Source organism: Tripterygium wilfordii, chromosome 19 (assembly GCF_013401445.1).
Source record: "Tripterygium wilfordii isolate XIE 37 chromosome 19, ASM1340144v1, whole genome shotgun sequence".
NCBI lineage: Eukaryota > Viridiplantae > Streptophyta > Magnoliopsida > Celastrales > Celastraceae > Tripterygium > Tripterygium wilfordii.
The window spans coordinates 10915727-10937480 of NC_052250.1; the positions used below are offsets into that span (position 1 = coordinate 10915727).

Genomic DNA, 21754 nt, shown 5'->3' on the forward strand with positions numbered 1-21754 from the left:
TAGCTAGGGCAACATATTGTTTAGCTCCTCCTCTCCTTGAAAGGACACACTATTAACTCTTGTGTAGTGTAGATGGTGATCATTGACAAGCTTGCATTGAAAAGGACTTCACTCCACTGTGGTCATGTCTTGCTTGAACTTATGATTACTTTGTAGCCATAATGTGTATACACAGTCCTGCACAAAGATGCCTCCTGCCTTTCTTTGTGGAGAAGTTTCTTGGGCTTGACTTCATAACTTCTTGTAAGATTAGGTCTACAATGTACAATTATTACAAAGCCTGGCATTCTTTTCTTTTTTTCCTCTCTTTTAATAACTTTTCTAATTATATTCTCAATTGCAGTTGTGCACGTATTAAGGAGTTGACTTACCAGATTGGATGCTGTCTGTATATATATAGTGAGTATAGTATTGATGAATCTCTTCGAGCCTAAACGTATGTACTCGGGAGTTCCTGAGTTCGATTCTCAGCAGAAGCAATACCCTTGTGGTCATGCATTGTGCTTTAACCTGATTTACCATGTTGTCAGATGAGAAACTTTTGTGCGCTCAGATTTGAAAGTTCAAGTTTAGGTTTATATCGGATATAAAAAAAAAAAACAGTATAATAGTTGCAAAAAACAGTTCAAAATTTTTAAAACTATGAGATTCAATTGATCATAGGAGTACAAGGAATGCATGATGGAAAAATCTTGGCTCCAATGGGAATGCATAGAAAATCCCAAATGCCACAAAATCAAACTCATGAAATGATGAATTATTGATCTCAGAAAATGGACACAAGAAGGATGTTAGTAATCAGCTTTTTGAGTAAGTGCTTTCTTACGATTGCCAGAATGCTTGCTGGTGCCACCCATTTGGCTTCTTTTCTAATCCAACTTGTTAAAGGAAAAAATGTGAACAAAGGAGCCAAAAGACTGAATTTTTATTGCTATTTCATGTTCATGTTGACTTGTACCAAATCCTTAGTGTAAACCAACCTAAATATTCAACATTTTTTGATGAAAGAGAACAAGCCTTCTTCCGGGTTTAATGACTTGGGCTTCAACGAAGTTATTAGGTTCAGGAGAAAAAAACCCATGAGGATAATTTAATGTATCCACGGAAACCAGAATATGATTAATTATTTTGGATGTGAATCTCTGAGAATTTGATCCCCTTTCATAGTGACTAGAACAATTAGTTGTAAAAGTTTTTTTGGTCCCCTCTTAGATTGCCATCACTTTCTCTGTATCTCTTTTATTTTTTTCTATGTTTCAATTATTTATTTTCTAGTTTACAGTGTTACAGCAACTAATCAACACATGAATTTTCTACAAGAAAGCTTAACCATGATTGTGGTGATATAGAGATGACCAATGAATTGATCCCAAAACATGTAAAGTCATAATCATGCCCTCAAGTCAATTTCAAAGTGACTACAACTTATAAAGGTCTTGTTGAACATGATGATGGAATTGATAAATATTGTGGAGGCAGTCCAGTACATGAAAATGACACAACTAGCAACCCAAAAACTTACAACTATATGAAGATGATACCTTCTTGTTCTAAGGGAAGCAACGAAATATATGATTGGGATTCAAATAGAATTTTAGAGACTTGTCGTTTTATCTTTTTAAAAACAAATAATATAATTTTGTAAAATTAATTCAAAATGTGCACCTTGATGCACGAATGATTAATCCCCAATGTGAATAAAATTCATGTTATTTATTAGTAATAGTAATAAATATACTTGGCATTATTTTTTTAAATTTGCTTGTCATCCTTGAAATACATTCAAGGTGTAATCTGTGTGCTGTTTTTCTTTTAGTCTTCGTTATCTGGTGTAAACTGATGGAGTCCAACGATGTCCTGTGTAATACGGTGTTGTCCAATAGTATTCGACGATGGCCGTTTTTATTGTTTGTGTTCTTCTATTTTTTTCTTGTTTTTCGTTGGGTCCTCTTGGTTATACTCCATCTTCATGATGCTTAAATGCCTACGGGCCTCAATTATCTAGTTTATTGGGTGAATCAATACAATCAGTTTTATGACCCTTTTCAAAATAAATGTATAAAACAAGTTTTTTATATATAGGGTTTTAATCTTCTAAACTTATTTGACCGAGAATTTTATAATATGTGGGGAACCAATGGATGTTAAGAAATAATACAAAATCGGTACGATATAAGTCTTCCGATGGATATACATATATGTACAAGTCCACGTACAATACTAGCAATCAGGCTTTTTCATACATGGGGTTAGTGATTTGGGATTCGGCTCATTTGTTAGGCCCATGATAAAGAAACCCATGACGTTGATCTGACGTATTTACAAGAATCAAAATCCCAAAAAAGAATAATATGATTGATAGTTTGGGGTATGGAGTTCTAACAATAGATCTAATGAACAAAATATTTTATAGAGGTTCAAGTTATAAGTTATTAAATAAGTTTAGTTTATAGGGATATGGATGAGAAATTAAAAAAAAAAAACTATTTTCAAATCAAAACAATTTAATCACATACTAATTCTGATGGAGATTCAATTGGTAAAACTATTTTCAAATTCAATCAATTTATATTAATAACAGTAACATCATTATAGTTTTATTATAATATATTCATATTAAAATTTTAATTTTATATAAATATTTGATAAAACATAAAATTTGTTTTTCTATTGACACATCGGCACATTGCAAGTTTTCCTCACTAGAAAAAAAAAAGATTTAATCATGTGAATCTTTCTTATTAAAAATGGTCTCATTCTCAATTAACAAATGACGTAGCATATTAGGATCACTGAATATTTTTTCCTCGACGAGTGTTCAATGTTTTTCATTATGTACACAATCAAGGAGTGAAAAAAAATCTAGTACATTAATTGAACTCCTATGATCTCATTGGGTACAAAATAAAAATGAAAAGGGTTTTCCCCCTTCAATTGAAACAAATTTGGTACATTAGTTAGTAGTAACGGCACATATATTCCTCTCTAGATTTTGTTGGAAGAGAGTACACATATATGATATATGAGAATCTCCATCCAGTCTACTGTCTATATATACTCTAAAAACTAAAAATTAACATTATTCCCTTAGCTTTGAAAAATCTAAAGCATATATATATATATATATGTATCACCCCGATATATAAGGTATATACATTAGACTTGCCATAGCTTCTTGTAGCCAGTCTTCATCATCACTCCTTATCTGTTAAAAAATGCATATGTACACAAATTAGGCTATATGTATACTTCAGTTGGAACATATATATACACGCTCACACATAAGAGAATATTTTTTAAGGTACCTGGAGAGTGTCACTATTATACAATATTCCATTGCATTTCTGAGTACTATTCTCCTTCTTTTCCATTCTCATGTCATCTTCACCCATTAATCGATCATTGTTTCTTGCAAATCTTCCTCGAACACGAACTCTCCGATCGGCTAGGGTTTTGCGACAAGCATACTGTACAGGCAATTAAAGAGTTTAGTACTAATACAAAAGTAATTAGTTAAGGGTTTCAACTTAATTTCAAGTAAGTGTGTGTGAGACAGAGAGAGAGAGAGAGACCTTGATGGTTTTGTTGAAGTTCCTTTTGCTTCTTTTGTTCAAATATCTGATAATTCTATCTTTTCTTTCTTCTATTGAATACCTCCTGACCTTCATAGAGGTATCCTCAGCTTCTGGCGCATGATTGCACTTGATTTCCTATTATAGAGATATTCAATCGAATATACATTAATCATATGTCATATATGTATATATATATATATATCACATAGAGATATGTATTATGTAGTAGCTACGTTTATAGCATACCCAATTATCTCCTGTAATTGGAAAAATAGGCTTGAAATCCGGGATGTAAGCATAGCATTCCTCCGCAAACTCAGACAAATCCGGCGATTGAAATCCGCCGCCATTGAAGTTCTGAACTTGAGCAATGCTTTCTAAACCCATGTCATACTTTGGCAATGCAGCAGGTACAGCCATGTTGTTTGAAAGCCCTAGTCGCTCGGGAAAAGGCGTGGGGAGAAACGACGATGAGACGTCGGATTTGGGCTGAAAGACACCAATGTCTGATCCACCATTATCAAGATATGATGGGTATAAGTTATCTTCTCCCCACATTGCACCACCACCACTTGAAATTGTACCACTAGAAGATGCCGCTCCACCAAGGGTTTCTTCAGCCAACAACGGAGTTGAAAACGGGGAATAGTCACCGGAGAATGGATAATTAGGGTAGAATTGAGGAATGGGAGAAGCCATTGAAGACAGAGAGAGAGAGAGAGAGAGAGAGATTCTAAAGTTGTTTTAGGTGATGAGATTGCTTGTTTTGGTGTCACCATGCTTGTGAGGCTTGAATATATAGCATATATAGCATTGTGTTAGTGAATTGGCTTTTTAGGCAACTTGTTCTGCCTTATTCCGGGCAGCGGGCCGGGTCAGTTGCATGAGTTATATTTAGTATTCAGGCAGCTTAATTAAACAAACACAACAATCACTATGAGTTAACTACACCATTTTTTGTTGGGTTGTTAAGGCGTAAAGTTTATACAAAAATGTTAGGGATCTCATTCATCCTAATAATTCATTTTGTTCTTTGATTGATATAAGTGTAAGGGCCCACAAAACCTGATGATTGAATCAGAGAGTGACATGTCAGTCACTGGGATGATTGATCACTTCTGAAGTTTATATAATTCAAAGGGTAGTTTTGCTTCTACATTTTTTACATCATTCCAGATACTAGTTTATTTAGGTTTTTTTTTCTCTCCTAAAGTTATGCTCTTTTATTATTATCATCATTTTGATAGTGAACTCGAATTTGAAATCCAAGCGATGTGGGATATTATAATTTATAACAAACTTGTTCGATTTTATCAAATCCGTACATGTAATTTCTATATGTGTTTATCTGAGAGACATTGTTCGTGAGCTATCCGAAAGATAATGTTGGAGGTTCCAATGTAAAATAAATAAATAACAATAAAAATATGTCAAATATCAACGGTTTGTTCATCATAATCATCACAACTTGAGTTTTGTCCATGTAATTTTAAAATTCATATTTAAAAAATAGGGTAATTAGGAGGAAAATTTTTAAAAATTAAGTAAATATTTACATGGTAAAGTATAGGATCTTTTAGCAAAGTTATAAAATAAGGAGATTTAGATAAAAGAAAATAAAGGGTCTCATCTCATGTGATCACTATTCTTATACTTTTTAAAGCTGTACACCATAGATAATGGAAAAGGGAGATGTAACCTAGCTAGTTATAGCCAAGAATCTAACACATGGGGTTGTTTAGATTTGCATCCACAAACAAAGTACAACCATATATCCCCCAATTTAGACTCCAATATGTGGGTGCCCTCTTTCTATGGTATTTTAACTATGTTGCCACAACCTCAATGAACTCTTTGGGGTATACATATATATGACCTTGTGCCTATACAGGAGAGGAAAAATCCTAGCTGGATATTAAATGGTAAAAAAGCAGCAGCTTGGGACGAGACTAGAAAGTGTGTTAATTTAATCATATAAAAAAAATAAATTCTTAGTGATTAATCCTTGTGTGTTTTGAATTAGAGGGTCCAATAAAAAAATCATAATATGCATACAAAACCCCTAAACTTTTGATCTGATGCATATAGACTCCTATTCATCAACTATGAAAATGGTATGACACTTCCTTGAATTTTCTAATCAGACAAAAAAATAGGGATGTTAAAATTATGTCCGGTCTGGATGATCAAATATGTTCTACCCAGATTAAATCAAATTTGGATATAAATCATATGTCCGAAATATGGATCCAATCAAAATAAATTATTTTTCCAGTTTAAAAGTGGGTCCGGGTCCAAACAATAAATCTTGTCCTATTTACTTGTCCGGACCCTAATCCGGTTTAGGTTATTGTCCGATTTACTTATCCGAACTTCAACCAATATGGGTTTGGTCAATTTAAGTACGTCCAAAATTCAATCCAAGTTAGAGTGCGAACATGTAAATATTTTGTAAACATGCGATTTAATCCGACCCGAAACTGACCTGAAATCGATTTTTTTGCCACCCCTAGGAACACACTCCCTCCATGCTAAAAATTGACCTAAGATTTTCTAAACATGATAATTGCATGTGCTCCCCTCAACTTTATGATAATTAATGACGTTTACAATGCACAAGTTATGTTTACTAATCTAAAGGTGAAAGACTAACCCGACCTTGGAGCTTAGGTAGTGTGAGCAAAATTTTACTTTATTCAAAAAGTAGTAATGGGAATAATAGTTTATTAGTGTCTTAATCATCATCATTAACTCATCAAACATCCTTGATACTCTTCTTGTTAGAAAGTAGAAAAGAGTTCTATACTATGTTAATTTTTTTCATCAAAGTTCTTAATTTGAAGGGTATCTTGTTCATGAAAGGTTTCTTAAAAGGTATATATATATATATATATATATATCTATATATGAATTGAGCACTATCTTTTGCTATATCACAAAGATTCCTGGTTTTCCAGCATCTTGCATATATAATATATATTTATTATTCATGCAACTTATATATATCTATGGATATATAGATGCTTTTTGAATGTAAAGTAAATCATTGATCAATTGGAATAAGGGCAAGTTGCAGGGTAAAAATGTCATTTTCTTCTTATTCAAAGTTCATCTTAGATGAGGCGATTTGCCACAAAAAGCAAAAAATATTGATAAGAGAGAATGGAATTGGAGACAGATGAAGATTTTGCAGACAGTACTAACAGTATCAGGTGCCTCTGGGCTTGCCCTTCACAAATATCCCATCAACCCAACTTACTTAGTAAGTAAGCTAGCCTGACATTTTAGACCTGCTTCTATTTCAACAATTTTACTTCAATATTTAAACAAACAAACCCTAAAACCCATCTTTAAATCACTCATGGGGGCTGATTTGACTGCAGATAAATTCTTTCTGCTGGGAGTTCGCAATTCAACAATCACAGAACAATGACTCAGAATTGTTTTATCTCCGGACTTAATGTGAATGCTCAAGTCTGGAATTCTGACGGCCTCAAGTTTACGTCCACTCAATTGTCATGCTGAGCTGAGTGTCTACTTGGTTGCCAAAAAAATTTCTCAATTCAACTCTCCACATTGATATTTTGTAATAAACAACACTTGTTACGTTGGCATTTTGCGATTTACATTAAGATTAAGCCGATCTAATTACTTGAGCAAAAAATAAAAGAAAGAAATAATTTGTTGATTACTGGTGAAATTCACTAATAGTATCTAATTAATAGTTTAGAACTAAATAAAATTCCATTGTTTTTCTCCAGAACTTTTGTTCAAAGTGGTTTATGTTCCAACAAAGTCATGTTGATGCATGTTGTTCAGATATGAATCTAACCTGAATTTCTATCATAAGATCACCACAGAACCTTTACCCTACCCTTCATTTCTTTAACTAATATATTATTCTTGTTCTCTGCATATATATATATATATATAGTACACTGCTTTTGTATCCTTGTTCAGAGATTTTTTTTGTCAAGGATTCCCCCAACATTTGGTCGCTTTCTCTTTCATGAATTCAGGTTGGCTTGCTTCCTTCTGGTATAAACATGTTCAATTCAAACTTGCTTTTCTTGTAAATATCTCCTCCAAGAGATTTTATATGTCGGCAAGAAATCGGAAAAGCCATTCGTCGATGATCTTGCAGCATATCAAAGAATTATTTGATGATTAGCCAAGTGGAAGCTTGAAGACATGAAAGAATAGACAGTTTGTTCAAAGCATAAAATTCTGGAATCAGATTTATGTGAGAAGAATCATGTTTCAGATTAATAAACATGGGAGGGCTACCCCTATCTATCTTGTCTTTGGATAATTGTACCAGTGTGCCCGTTCGAGTCTCGATCTCTTGACCATAAGATTGCCTGACCTAAAATCACAAGGTTGTGCAAATCCCACACAACAGAACTCATCTCACAGCCCATGCTAATAATCCTGGCACTGCGGAGAAAGATTACTGCAGGTGCCAAAACATACACTAAGAAATAACAATAGACCATTTTCAAAAATAATTCCTCATTTGATTGCATGAACATGTGCTAGTAAGGAAAAGCGGGCGGGGCTCAACAGACGCTCAAGAGTTCAACAACAGTCAAGACCAGTAGTTCTGAAATTGCTGGGCAGGGAATGCATATAATTTCCAAACCTATTTACACAGCATATCTGCATTAATGAGAATGATGGCTACACAAATCCCATTCTAATACCAACTCAAAGGAGCCGCAGAAAAATCCGAGGATGAGATTCACATACCTGCAAAAGAATGGTTGCAGATCAACTATAATCAGTCACAAATTTTAAAATTCCAAAGTCACACGTTCACAGCTTCACTCAGGACACAGTAATTAATAGGAAAAAGTCCATCATAATCATCAGCATCTAAAAAGGATGGTTTTAGTTTCGTCCTCTTCATGGCCTCCCTTTTTCATAGCCACAATATCTTAAAACTTTAATCTTCTTTGGAAAAAGGGATTTTACATGAAAGAGGTTCTCACCAAAATATTATTCATAATATTCATGAACTTGTCATTTTACGTTACTTCCACTCTTTTCTTGATTGATTTCTTTAATGGAATCGCCTTCTAATTTCATGCTTATGCACTCCTTACTTGTGTCATGCCTTCACCCAGGAATACGCCAATTGTTGGGACAACCTATTAGGCTAATCGGCCTCTCTACGCGTTGTTGTCTTTAGGAGTCCTAGCAGTTCCCTGAAGCCATAAACTAATTTTCATTTTTTTTGCATACCTTTTCAACTTTTAATATAACAAAATCGAGAAAAACTGTAAAAAAAATTTTGCACTTTCTTTTCTCAAACTGTTTTCAAATTCCAAACCTTCAGCTACAGAGTCTGTCTTTGAATTAGCCATAACCTTTTGACCTATTGTCCCCCGTCATCTAGTTCCAGGATTAAGAAGCAATTAATTCACATCCCTTTCAGGATTTCTCCTAAAATGCGTAAAATTCAAGGGTTGATTTCATCTGGGTTTCATGGACGATACTATGCTATAAGTTGCTGTCAGTAATAACTTATGTGGATGCATTCACTACCCTCAAGGCAAAGTTAATAACTTTCATACGAGTATATCAAAATTAAGAATGTGTAGGTCTCTAACACTCGTAACTAGTGTGAGTAAATTTATCTTCATGGTTTTCTTTACAAAAGTGTAGTTCAACAAAATCTAATGATAACTCTCACAAATCAGCGTGATGTCTATGTTCCAATAAAAAATGCGCAAACACATGATGAACACACAGGACTAATATAGATACACATACCAATTAATGTAAACGATCTCCAGCAGTTCCTTAACTAGGCCTAGTGTACATTGCGATTAAGCAATCCTTGGAATGAAAGATAAAGATCTTTATTATCTGTTCCAAATATTTCTTCTGCTTTCCTTAAAGTTTCCTGCAAACAAATGAAAGTCAACAATTTTTCATTAGTAAGAGGTTAGATAAGATAAGAAGTTAAAGGATTGACAAATGCATTACCTCTCGAGTTTGCTTTTGAGCATTTAGTTCCTTAATGTTAGCCAAAAATGCACTGAACTGCTCATATGATAGGCAACTCCTGCATTACAAGTATATTCAAATCAGTGTATGGAAGAGCCTTCATAATATAATCGTAAATTATTCACTGCGTCTACCCCAGAATTGCAACAAGGTACTAACCTGGCCCGACGAAAGAACTCCTTTCCATCAATTCGAGGAGTGCGACCTAAATAAATTTCACCAAAGTGTAACAATCTCAGATGGATCAGGGAATAATCTTAACACGTGAGATGCATTTGATACACATTTAATCACAAAAATAAAATAAAATAAAATAAACTACAGCAGATTGAACCACCAAGTAAACACTTTGAATTTGGTACCTCTAGGAACACATAATCTGATTATCATTGCAAAACATGAAACATAAGTTCCACAAAGCTGAATTCTAATTCAAAATTTTTGAAAATAACAACTTGTAATTATATAGAGAAAACATTAACAAACCTGGCAATGATCGGCCATGTGGAGGAGAGTTTGCAGCTGATGACTGCTGGCTTGATGGATACCATGCAGAAACTGCAGTCCGTCCATCGTATTGAGTTTTTGTGGGTGATGTTGTACCAGAGGTTCTTTGTGGAGTTGCAGCAGCTGAATAAGCGCTTGGGGATCCATTTGTTGAGAAAATTTTTGGAGTTCCAGTTGGTGTAAGTCGAGGTGTAATGTATGGGGAGACAGAATGTTGTACCACATGCCTTGAGGCTGTCCACCAAAACATGAGCTTAAAATGCATATGAATAACAATTGCTACCATCCATTAATTGCTACAGTTGGTACTACAAAAATATCATTTGCATAAATTGAAGATAAGAAAACCAGTATTTCAGGTAGATTTGTGATACAACATTTGTTACCATAAATTACCCGTCCACATTCTTGGATTTCATAGCCCCATGCTATGTCACCACTCACCACTTCAAAGTCTCTTTTTCTTGTCTAAAGTTTCCATTGTTGGAGCATAGTTTCTAGTTAATTCTCAAGAAAACCAATGCCGTATCATGGAAGGAATCGTTTACAGAAAGTATGTTAAAATCTTAAGTTTTATACTTTTATGCCAAGAAATAAGATATTAGCTCCAAATTTTAGAGTCCTAGGTAGTTATTTATACTTTAAAGTCTAGCTGATTTGATTTTTATAGAAAACCTTAGACTGACATCTCCACACGAGATGAGATCTCAAAAGGGAGAATAATGTGAATGCCAAGGACATTAGACAGGCCATTATTATATGCTTATGTAAAGTATCTTGAAGAACTACATACAGGGTATGCAACGGGATACTAATTTAAGAATTAGCAGGTACAGGCAATGGCAAAGAAAAGGTGTAAACCTCAGTTACCTTCGTCAATTGGATTTCCAACATTTGTAGATGCACCAAATGAATGCCGTATCATGTAGCCATTTCTCCCCTCATCTAATTTGAAATATTATAATAGAGGCGCAGTTACCCAAGTGGATGACAATGAGAGAAAGAGTTAAACTCTGAAGATAACTAAGCATAGGATTTAGTGAACAATCCCAACCCAATCCCCCCCTCATATAAAAAAAATTCCCTAATAATGTAAAGTAAAAAGTTCATTAGGTCACTTTAATCATACCCTTGTCAGGATACGCTTTTGGAACTGCCTGATCACAGGTCCCAATATCAACAGTCTCGGCTTGCTGTCAAAGAGGAGTTTGATGATTAAAATAACAAGTGGAAAAAGGTAATAAGAATAAGTAAGTTTCATTACAAAAGTAGTATATACACGCATGAAGAAAAATTGATCATGTGTCAAGCAAAGTGCCCATGCAAGAACAAGCAGAATACATTGAAGTTTAATTGTAAGGCACTTGGACACAGGAGTATGACATCTTACATAGGAATTGTCATCATTTAGTGACTGCATCAGTTGTCTCTTAAATGATTCCAACTGCCAACAATAGAAGATGTCAGTCATGAGAAAAGAAAAGTAAATAATAATGATAACTTGCAGATTATATAAACTGTTCTTCCGCACTAATCATAACTTTATAGCACCATGATAACAAATATGAAATACCATAATAGCAGAATTTTGCTGAAACGTGGGGAGAAGAAAAAATGGAAAGATGGGCATTGGTGCAGGGAAGTGAGACAAGAAACAGTCAAAAGAGAAGAAAACCGAAGGAAGCGAGCGATGGTGGGGGAGGGGAGTTGACATTCAGAAGAAGACTGAATTCAAAGGGATGAGCGGATAAGAACACCCCCATTGAATTCCTCTTAGGTTTTCGCTAAACCTTTGTATACTTCTTAAAATTATCCATTAAAGCTTCAAATACAGTTCAGTATTACGTATTGTCATAAATACAAATCGGAATACACACACAATAAAGTGCTGGTTACAAAGCAGCAAAATTGGTTTTGGAGGTATGACAAAAGTATTTGCACCACCCCATAATCTCTCAAACGCTATGGTTTGATAGTTCCTCCTCCCTTCGTGTCTTTTCTTTTCCATTATTTTCAAATCCTGCAAAGCGGAACTCCCCTCTTCCCTTTCCATTATGTATTAAAACTTTTTAGGTGGCCACCACTTTCTTTTTTCCTCTTAATCATTCCCATAACAAGTGGGTCTCAAACCATGCTTGGTACGCACACTTATGATAAGGCATTTCCAAGACTTTCAGTTGTAGCATTAACTCTATCATGGTGCTATTTGCTGCAATTTCTCGAACTTGTACCATAGTTGTCAATGGCGCAAGGCGCAAAGGATCTTATATCGCCTAGGCGCAAGGCGCACTTAAAGCACACGCCCGAACGCGCAAAATTAAAATTAAAAATAAAAATAATTCTAATAATAGAGAAATTCAGCATAACAAACGCACAAGTGATAAGTCATAACATCAACCACACTACAAAAGTTCAAAAATAAGTGGCTACTGTTTCAGGCGCAGCCACTTTGCCTCGCTGCGCCTTTGCACCTAGGTAAGCGCCTCTTGCGCTTTTGACAACTATGACTTGCACTATAGATGATATAAAACAAATAATTAACAAATTAACTTTGTCAACTATTATTAAGTGGCAAGATATGAAGGGATAATGTTGGCAGCCAATAGGTTCTTTTAAAAAAGGAAAATTGCTATCTAAAAGAGAGAGGCAATTCACAAATCACGACTACTTTATGAACCATCAACCCTCAACCCTACAAACAAAGAGAACAGTAGTCCTACTGAGAACATAGGAAGAAGTTTCTTGGAACTTTCTCTGGTACTTCACATGAGTAACCCTTTCAAACTAATTTTTGTCTAACAAAACTACTGAAAAAGAGGAAGCCGACGAGAAAGAATAATAAGTTGCATTATCTTTCTACTTAATGTTTTGCATGGATTGAAACAAACAATATATAGCAACGCAAAATAACCAACTTAACTGCATCGGTCAAAGAAAATTGCTACCTTGGATAAATCTCGGCTGAGTTTTTTTGCAGTCACTGCCAAAGAATCTCGCTCCTTTGAAAGTTTCATCTTCAATTAAATGAAAAAGAAAAAAAAAACAATAAAGCTTGCATTCAAAAAAAAATAAAGTAGCAATCAAAACCAAATATTCAACATGGATCTCACAAATTGATGAACCATTTAGCTCCAGGTTTATGTGTTTATATCTCCTCATGTACTCAAATATTCTCAATGATGACTTTAAAAATCTCCTAACCGTGAGATCCAAGAACAAGATAAACCAGAAGAGTTGAAACCTAATTTAGCCAATAGAGCACTTATTCTCTCATTAACCTTCCCAAAATAAAACCACACCATTAAAATGGGTTAAACAAAGGGACTTCCTTGAGTTCCTTCTGCTTCTATACTCACAAGGCTTAAGTATAACTATGTCAGCATCCATCTTCATTCCAATTTCTTCAGTCTTCCTATAGAGGATAGATCTATTCAATCAAACTAGAAAAAGCTAGTCCCTTTAATTTTAACTTGCTTCTTCTGCGCTATGTCTAAAGACATTGCTGTATGGTATTAATGTGTCCAAACATATTATCTTTAATTACAAAACAATAAGGGCCTGTTTGATTGTAGTTCCCTAAACTGTTTTGCTTCATTACAACTTTGGTGTCTTTGAATCCAAACCACATATTAAAATTGTGCTGCCCATGATGTGCCAGGTGAGGACCCCTCTCTAAATTTGCAAGGTGGTGGTATATGTTTCAATTGAGCTCAGGAACATCTTAATCCAAAGTTAAAAAATTGGCACTCTCAAGCGAAAAGAAAACATGAAACCATAAAAGTTTCTCTCATGCCGAAAATTTGCAGCAGCTAATATGATGATCTTTAACTAGTTACCACCTTCTACTCAGCGTAAAATAATTTTGCCCTAATTTAGTCCCAAATCAAGATTTTAACAATCACAAACGCCAACGAAAGCTGACTCAAAAACTCAATCTCCTATTTTATTCCATAAATTATGCCAGAAAAAGAACGGGAAAAACCCTAATTTAGCTCCAAAACCTCTCTTATTGAGTTCAGATTAATGCCGTACTTTCACAGGCAAACGCTCAATTCCACTCAGAAAACGAGATATCAAAACCAAAGAACAACTCACAACACGTATACAATCATACGTAGAGTTTTGGCTACATACATTTTCGTCGACCATAATCTTCAACTTCGAATCTGCCTCCTGGTACGCGTTTTGAAGGCGAGAGACCTTCTCTTCCATGTCGGAGATAACCCGGTCCTTCTCAAACAAGTCCTGCCGCATGCGGCCCGTTTCGGCCTCCAGCTTGGTCACACGCGACACGATCGCCATGGACGTGATCTTCCTCGCCAGATCCAGCTGATCGTAAGGGTCCGTTGGTATCACCGCCAGGATCTCGTCCGGTAAATGAAAGTCCATCTCTCCACCACCATCGCCGCCGGTGATGCTGCTCCCGCTACTATGCGATTGCGACATACCTAATCCTTCCCTCCCTCACTCCGTCTGTCCGACCAAGCGAGAAAAAAAAAAAGATATATGAATTGGTTCTCTATAAAAGGTAATGGTTCAGTGTCTTATTATGCTTCCCAGTTTTGTGTGCCTTCGTACTGTGTTGGATGAGTTGTCGTGTGCTGTACGCGCGTATTAGGTGTGTGATACATAATTCTTGGTGTGTTTGTTGAAATTTTAAATCTTGGGGCATTTCCCACCAAAAGCTTTTTATAGTATTTTTCAATTATTATCAAACATTAAAAAAATACTTCTACAATCATAGTTATTATGACTTTTTGGTTCTGTTTGGTAGAACGGAAGGATTTATTTTCAATGCTAGTAAAAATACTGTAGAAAAAAAATTGAGCTTACAGTTGTGAAATATGTTGTGAGGTGTTTGGTGAACTAAAAACTGACGTTAGTAGAAAAACTATCGAATTAAAGTATTATAATATTAGATTTATAAATTTATATTAAATTTGTTAGTAAATTTAATATTAAATTTAATGAAATAAATATATTTTTTATTTATATTATTTTTATGTATACCTTATTAAATATTTTAAATAAAAATTAAGATATTTATCTGTATTATAATTACTAATTTAGAAGTATAATTATTAATTTAAAAGTATATTTTATTTGTATTTTTAAATTTTAATTATTTTATTTCAATATTAAATTTACTGTTATAATAATTATAAATGCATAAATATAATTAATTTATAATTTTTATTAAAATATAATTATATTTAAATCATTAAACATAATTTTTATATTAAAAATCTATTAGGTATACTATTAAATAATGTTATAACTTTAATTTTAGGTGGGTACCATGAGTAAAATAATAATACTTTATATAAAAAGTGTGGGACCCAAATATTAAAAAATTTAAAAAAAATAAAACCGTTTCAAAACAAGCTCCCTAAGGGAGCTTCTTTTGCGCGAGCGGATCGGTTGGCGAAAATTACCTATTTGGCTTGGCGGTGCCGCAAATGTGGAGCCGCCCTGCCAAATAAGCGGATAAAAGAATCAAATCTAAGAGCATTTACATTAGTTTCTCTTAACAAATTCCCTAAAATACATATAAAATGTCACTTTTCCCTATTTTACAACTTCTTTATCCAACCATCAATGCATCCGATTATCTGTCATAGTATCTACTACGTTAAAATAATATTTCTTTCTCTTTCTTTTGTTTATTCTATTAATATAAATTACTTATATTTAAAATAATAAATTAATTCCATTTAAAACAATATATTAATTATAGTTAATATTAATCAATTAATGTTATTTAAAATAATAAATTAATGTTATTAAAAATTGGAGTTTTTTTAGCTAGATTTCATGATCTGGGAAAGAAAATATGTTATCGGAGAGAGGGGAGAGAAAAAAGTGAGGAGAGATGAGAGATAGTAAAGTAATAAAAATTATTATTTATGTTCAGGGAAGTAAAATAGTGGTTCTCTAGATGTAGAAAACCATTGTTCATGTTCTGTAAAATAGGGAACCTCTAGGTAATCTGATGCAGAGCTCTATTTTGACAAGTTATCTATAATCGTTCCCTGTTTTATAGACAGATTCATGTTTAGGTAATCTGATGTAGATGCTCTAAGGCTATCTACAGGAGTCGATGCACATAGGAACGAAATTGGAGTTTTGGAGTTTCTATTTTGTCTTGTAGTAAAAACTGAGTCACGCATCAGTGACTGGATTCAAAATGATAAATTGTTTTTTGCTACAGTCGCACGCTGGGCAATCTGTGTGACTGTAGCGAACGCATATAATTTATTTAATAAAAAAAATCAGCTCTCTCTATCATTCCCACACAAGACCATAATACTCAAAACCCCAACTCTTCGTCTTCATCTTCAAAACTCGCCGATCTCTTCTCCAGTTTTCGTTGTTTTTTGGTGCCGATCTCTTCTCCAGTTTTGACTATTTTTCGGTGACGACGACAGCCCAACATTGGACCCATCTAGAAATCTGAGGTATCATTCAGATCTCCTTTCTTTCTATTGAACCCTAGTTCTCTATTTTGGGTCTTTCATTGATTTTGGCTCTTTGATTCATCGGGATATCAATGAATGGAATATACAATTTGGGGGTAGAAAGTAGTTGATAATAGCGTAGAACAAGTTTCTACATCTAGGGTAGGGGTTTTGTACAATTTGGGGTTTTCTAAAATTTGAGATTTTTGGGTTATTGTTCCTCTGATTGAACCTTGTTTTGGCCATAGCTCCTCTGATTTCAGCAGCTCATAATATTGAGCAAGATGTCTCACCAATTGAATGAAGAATTTGCCCCTTTCATCGATGATGTAACATACTGTTCAAATATTGAATTCTTGTGAAGAATTTATGGGTTCTGAAAAGAAAACTATCATAGTGTCAACTTCTCAATTGAAGAGGACAAGAATTTGGTAGCTGCTTGGCTTAATACAAGCATTGATGCAGTCCAAGGTACCGACCAAAAAGCAAAAGACATTTTGGTCTAGAATTACAATGACGTATAATGCAACAAAAGGCTCTAATCATAAAGTGTGTACAGACCGATCATTGAGTAGTCAATGGGCAGCCATCCAACTTACGGTAAACAAGTTTTGTGGATTCCTAACTCAAGTGGAGGATTTCCGACCATCCGGGACTATTGAGATTATTGATAAGGTAATAGAACTTATAATTTTTGTTAATAATTTTCATGATTGAGTTGATCATTAAAATAACAATCTTAGTAGTATTCATCACTTTAATTCAGATTTGGACTCAATGAAGAATTAGTTGAGAGTTCAGTTACTTATTTATACAATGCTATGCTATGCCAAATATTTATACATATTTGGGTGTCATGAACTGTTATTGTATCATAAAAATCTTTTTGATGAGCTATTTACAGCAAGTGCCTTAAAGCAATGTTGTTGACAAATTGTAGTTTTATGGTAAATATTGAATTGTTATTGTGATTAATCTTATATCATTGTACATATTGAAAGAGTGAAAAAAATCACACTTCCTAACATGAACTGTTATTTGTTTTTGAAATATAGTTGAAGTAGTTTTTTCATAAATTTTAATGATATTCTGTTTGTGCTTTGCTTACAAATACAATTGGCTAAAGAAATGTACCACGATATGACAAAATCATACTTTCAATTTGATCATTGTTGGAATTTGTTAAGGCACCAACCCAAGTGGAACTTGCATATGGGACAAGCTTCATCCAAGAGAAAGCATGTTGGTTCCAGCTATAACAAGGCCCAAGATCCAATCAACTTGGATGAGGATGGCACTACATGATCATTTTTGGTTTACCTAGAGAGACCAGTTGGTAGAGATGCTGAAAAGGAGCGGTGAAAGAAATGTAAGACCGATCATAAAGAGCTTTCAGAGATCATAGGACAATTGAAAATTGATAAGAAAAAAGAACACGAGGAGAGGATGGCATTGGCTGAAGTTGAAGGTAGAAGAGTTGAGAGGGAATGACAAGATCATTTACTTATAAAAAATGAGAACCTTTAAGTAGAAAAAATGAGAGTGGAAGCTAAGATGCAAAGAGGTAAAGTTGAGAGGCAAAAAGCCTTGGCAAAGCTAATCTTTTGTTTTAGATCATTTTTTTAATATATGATGGGTTTGTAATTTTTTTTGTTAAATGGGCAGTGAATGGTCTCTAGAGATATCCCATGTCCCTGATATACAATTTTGTTTAGTAAAGAGTAAGAGATCCCTTTTTACATTATAGTTGATAAAGCATCACAATTATAGTACACATGTTTTCATTCTTCATTGTGATGATTCCAAAGATGCTCGATAAGGTCGCGTTGGAGTTGAGAGTGAACTTCTCTATCTCTTATAAGATGGTGACGATTAATGAAGTTGTGCACTTCAGGTGTGTTGTTTGACGACACTACTAAAAGAGGACTATCATTGATTTGTTCGTGACCAAAGATATTAACCTGCTGATATGAGTCTCTCTCATCTTCGATAATCATATTATGTAATATGATATATGCCATCATGATGTCGTCTAGTGTATTAGCCTTAAGAAATTGAGTAGGAGCACGCACAATTGCAAATCGTGCTTAAAGACTCCAAATGCACGGTCAACGTCCTTTCTTGCATATTCTTGACATTTTACGAAATGCTTAAGTTTGTGTGTTGGTGGTGCAGGAATTGTTTTCACGAATGTAACCCAAGTAAGATAGATTCCATCTGCTAGGTAATATCCCATTGTGTAGTTATGCCCATTGATTGTCGGAGCATGCCCCATGACCAAGTCTTGGAGCACAGTAGATCGTTCCAAGACGTTAATATCATTGTGAGACCCTGGCATGCCAAAGAACGCATGCTAAATCCAAAGGTCATAGGATGCAATGGCTTCCAAAATAGTAGTTGGTTCATGTGTATGTCCAGTGTACATACCTTTCCAAGCGCTTGGACAGTTCCTCCACATCCAGTGCATACAATCTATACTCCCTAACATTTCAGGAAAGGGGTTTCACCCATTGTAAGTAGCCTAGTGAGATCATCGACAGTTGGTGATTGTAAATACTCCTCACCAAACACAGAAATTACACATTTGACAAATTTTGTTGGACTTTCAATTGTTGTTGTCTCCCCGATTCTTATATAGTAATCCATCAAATCAGCTGATATTCCATATGCAAGCATCTGAAGTACAGTTGTTATCTTTTGAAGAGATGACAAGCCCAACTTTTTAGCCACATTACACCTTTGTTGAAAATATGGTGAATGTGCTTCAATCGCAGTTTGGATTTGAAGGAATATAGTACGACTCATATGAAACCTTTTTCGAAATTGATCATCAGACTATACTGGATGATATGAGAAGTAATCGTGGAACAAATGATGACAAAATATTGCGATCGATATATGATCGAGATTGTCCAGAACCACAATTAGAAGACGATCCTTCGAACTCCGCAACTATCCCAATGGTTAGTGTTTCCACTACATCGTCATCTAAAGGGGAGTCTATTGTTATCTTTTTCTTTCTACGCCTTGAAAAGAAATCCATTGATATGAGAGCATGTTGGAGAAATTATGATTTTAGTTATAAATTTGTTATACAAGTGCATTGTTTATATACATTTTCTTACAACAATCAACAACTAAATTGTATCCACATAACTCAAATATCATTTAGTAGCCACAAGGCACCTACACACAAGGCACCTGCGCAATTGATAATCACAAGTCACATGCATTATTGGTAGTCATACAACTCACCAGATCAATTGGTAGCCATAAAATTCAATAAATTCTTTGATAGACACGCATTTCAACTACCATATTATTATGATAATATTACTAATTATTTAATAATTTTAATTATTAATATTAATATCAATTGATTATTATTTAATATAGAAATATTTTATTTTATAATATGTTATAAAATATATCAACTTTAAATTATTAAAAGTGATTGTAGAAATGAATATTTAAATGATTTAGAGTTTGGTTTAGAGTGTCTCATGAGTGGATGTACTGTTGGAAAAACTGTAAATTTGTGAAAAGTGTGCAAAAACTGTATATATAGAGTTTTTGTTAAGAGTGTCTGTTGTGGACTATCTAACTACTTATACCTAACACATAATACAAAGTAATGATTGATAACAAAGTAATGATGTTCTTTATATTAAACATGACCTCTAATCATATGATGACACGTGACAGCATGGGATTCACCGTTGGCCCTCTCAACCAATCGCCAAGCGAAACGTGGCAAAGCAAAGAGATTTTACGGCTAACAATTTGTTCATTTTGCAGGGATTATGATTTTATCTAGGCTGAAATCTAGGATTCTCTTGTTGGAAATTACAGTGTTTGGAGAAGCATTGTCCGAAAGAGCTAGAATTCAGGAATTTATTGTCAATGTCATTTTCTTCTATTTAAAAATGATTTATTAACAAATGGATGAGATTTTAGCTGGATAAGCTCAAAAAAGTGCAGAAGATAATGGAGTTTGATATCCTCACGCTCCTAATTTGTCTCAAACACGTTTTCAGGTATTACAAGTTGACCAAAGACTAAAATTGATTTCCTCTTGCACTTTGAGAATCAAGCCACTTTGTCACGATCATCCATCATAAGCAACAAGAAATGACAATCGACAGTCTCAATCCATCAACAACATGCAGAAAGCCTACCTTTCAGGGGAGTGGGAGCACTATCGACCACAATGAATGAAGACCACGATCTGAATCAAGTATTACTAGTCCACCCACTTTAAAGACACAAAGGTTAGAGGGGAATCTAGGCCAATAACCTAAGCAACAAGCTAGAAGCAGTTTCTTATGATCTACCACATCATGTCGGGGCAAGATCACTCCTAGAACACAAGAGATGATGACCACCATTGAATACCAAGAATACTATAACAACGAAGACAATCATAATTTGCACTTACCTCGTATCAAACACAGACTCCAGATCTACAAACTTTACTGTTTTCTTAGCATGATTCTGAGAAATTATTTTTAGCCCAATTTATTTCCTTTCAAGCCTCAGGTAGTTGTAGTCTCCACGACTATGCTTATATGAGTGAGAGTATTGACACCACAACTTTTGGTAAGTGCACCATATTTTTTTTGAGTTACGTGCGAAACTACCTTGGTTTTTGTGTGTGAGAGACAAATTTACACAGAAATCAAGATGACTTCACTTATTTCACCAACATTGTTTTTTGGTTTATTGTTCATGGGTTTTATGATAAAAATTTTCCAATCTTTCATTATTACATATATGCATATATCAAAAAAGTTCACAACGCATAAAATTATTTTCATATCAATTATTAATTTTTTTATATCGTCTCGTGCGTCATTGTAAATTATTATTTCCACACAGAGTTGGATTTGTCTGGACATGTCAAGTCTGGCTATTCGGACAAATGCCGTCGCGAGACGGTTTTAGATCTTCAACCCAGAGTTTGAGATGAGCCATTATTTTATTTAGAGAGAAACAATATTTTTTTGGGTTTAGTGCATATAGGTCATTGAAAGATACCCCCATTTGTAATTAGGTCACCCAAAGAAAAAAATTTCAAATTGGGTCACTCAATGTCTCAATTTTAAGCAATTAGGTCATGATGGTCCAATTTCGGTCAATTGGTCGTCAGAAATTGCTGACATGTCTGATTACCGCCTACGTGGACCCAAATGACATGGAATT

At 34.3% G+C, this 21754-nt stretch overlaps 2 protein-coding genes across 4 annotated transcripts; both read right to left on the reverse strand.

Annotated features, from left to right (window-relative positions):
* Positions 1 to 2930: 2930 nt before the first annotated feature.
* On the reverse strand, positions 2931 to 4325 carry LOC119984966. Its single transcript, XM_038829099.1, has 4 exons — positions 3822 to 4325; positions 3573 to 3710; positions 3306 to 3467; positions 2931 to 3205 (listed from the first exon to the last, which is right to left on the reverse strand). The coding sequence occupies exons 1-4, from the start codon at positions 4272 to 4274 to the stop codon at positions 3131 to 3133; spliced, it is 828 nt and encodes a 275-aa protein (XP_038685027.1). The 5' UTR covers positions 4275 to 4325; the 3' UTR covers positions 2931 to 3130.
* A 3734-nt stretch (positions 4326 to 8059) lies between these two features.
* LOC119984986 (uncharacterized protein At4g15545-like) lies at positions 8060 to 14618 on the reverse strand. 3 transcript variants are annotated; one of them, XM_038829129.1, is made up of 10 exons: positions 14229 to 14618; positions 13040 to 13108; positions 11485 to 11538; positions 11224 to 11287; positions 10965 to 11039; positions 10074 to 10328; positions 9747 to 9792; positions 9567 to 9645; positions 9351 to 9483; positions 8060 to 8324 (listed from the first exon to the last, which is right to left on the reverse strand). In XM_038829129.1, the coding sequence occupies exons 1-9, from the start codon at positions 14538 to 14540 to the stop codon at positions 9391 to 9393; spliced, it is 1047 nt and encodes a 348-aa protein (XP_038685057.1). In that variant the 5' UTR covers positions 14541 to 14618; the 3' UTR covers positions 8060 to 8324; positions 9351 to 9390. The 3 variants fall into 3 exon arrangements, with proteins under 3 accessions (XP_038685057.1, XP_038685059.1, XP_038685058.1); XM_038829130.1 differs by lacking the exon at positions 8060 to 8324 and adding an exon at positions 8366 to 8782; XM_038829131.1 differs by lacking the exon at positions 10965 to 11039.
* Positions 14619 to 21754: the final 7136 nt, after the last annotated feature.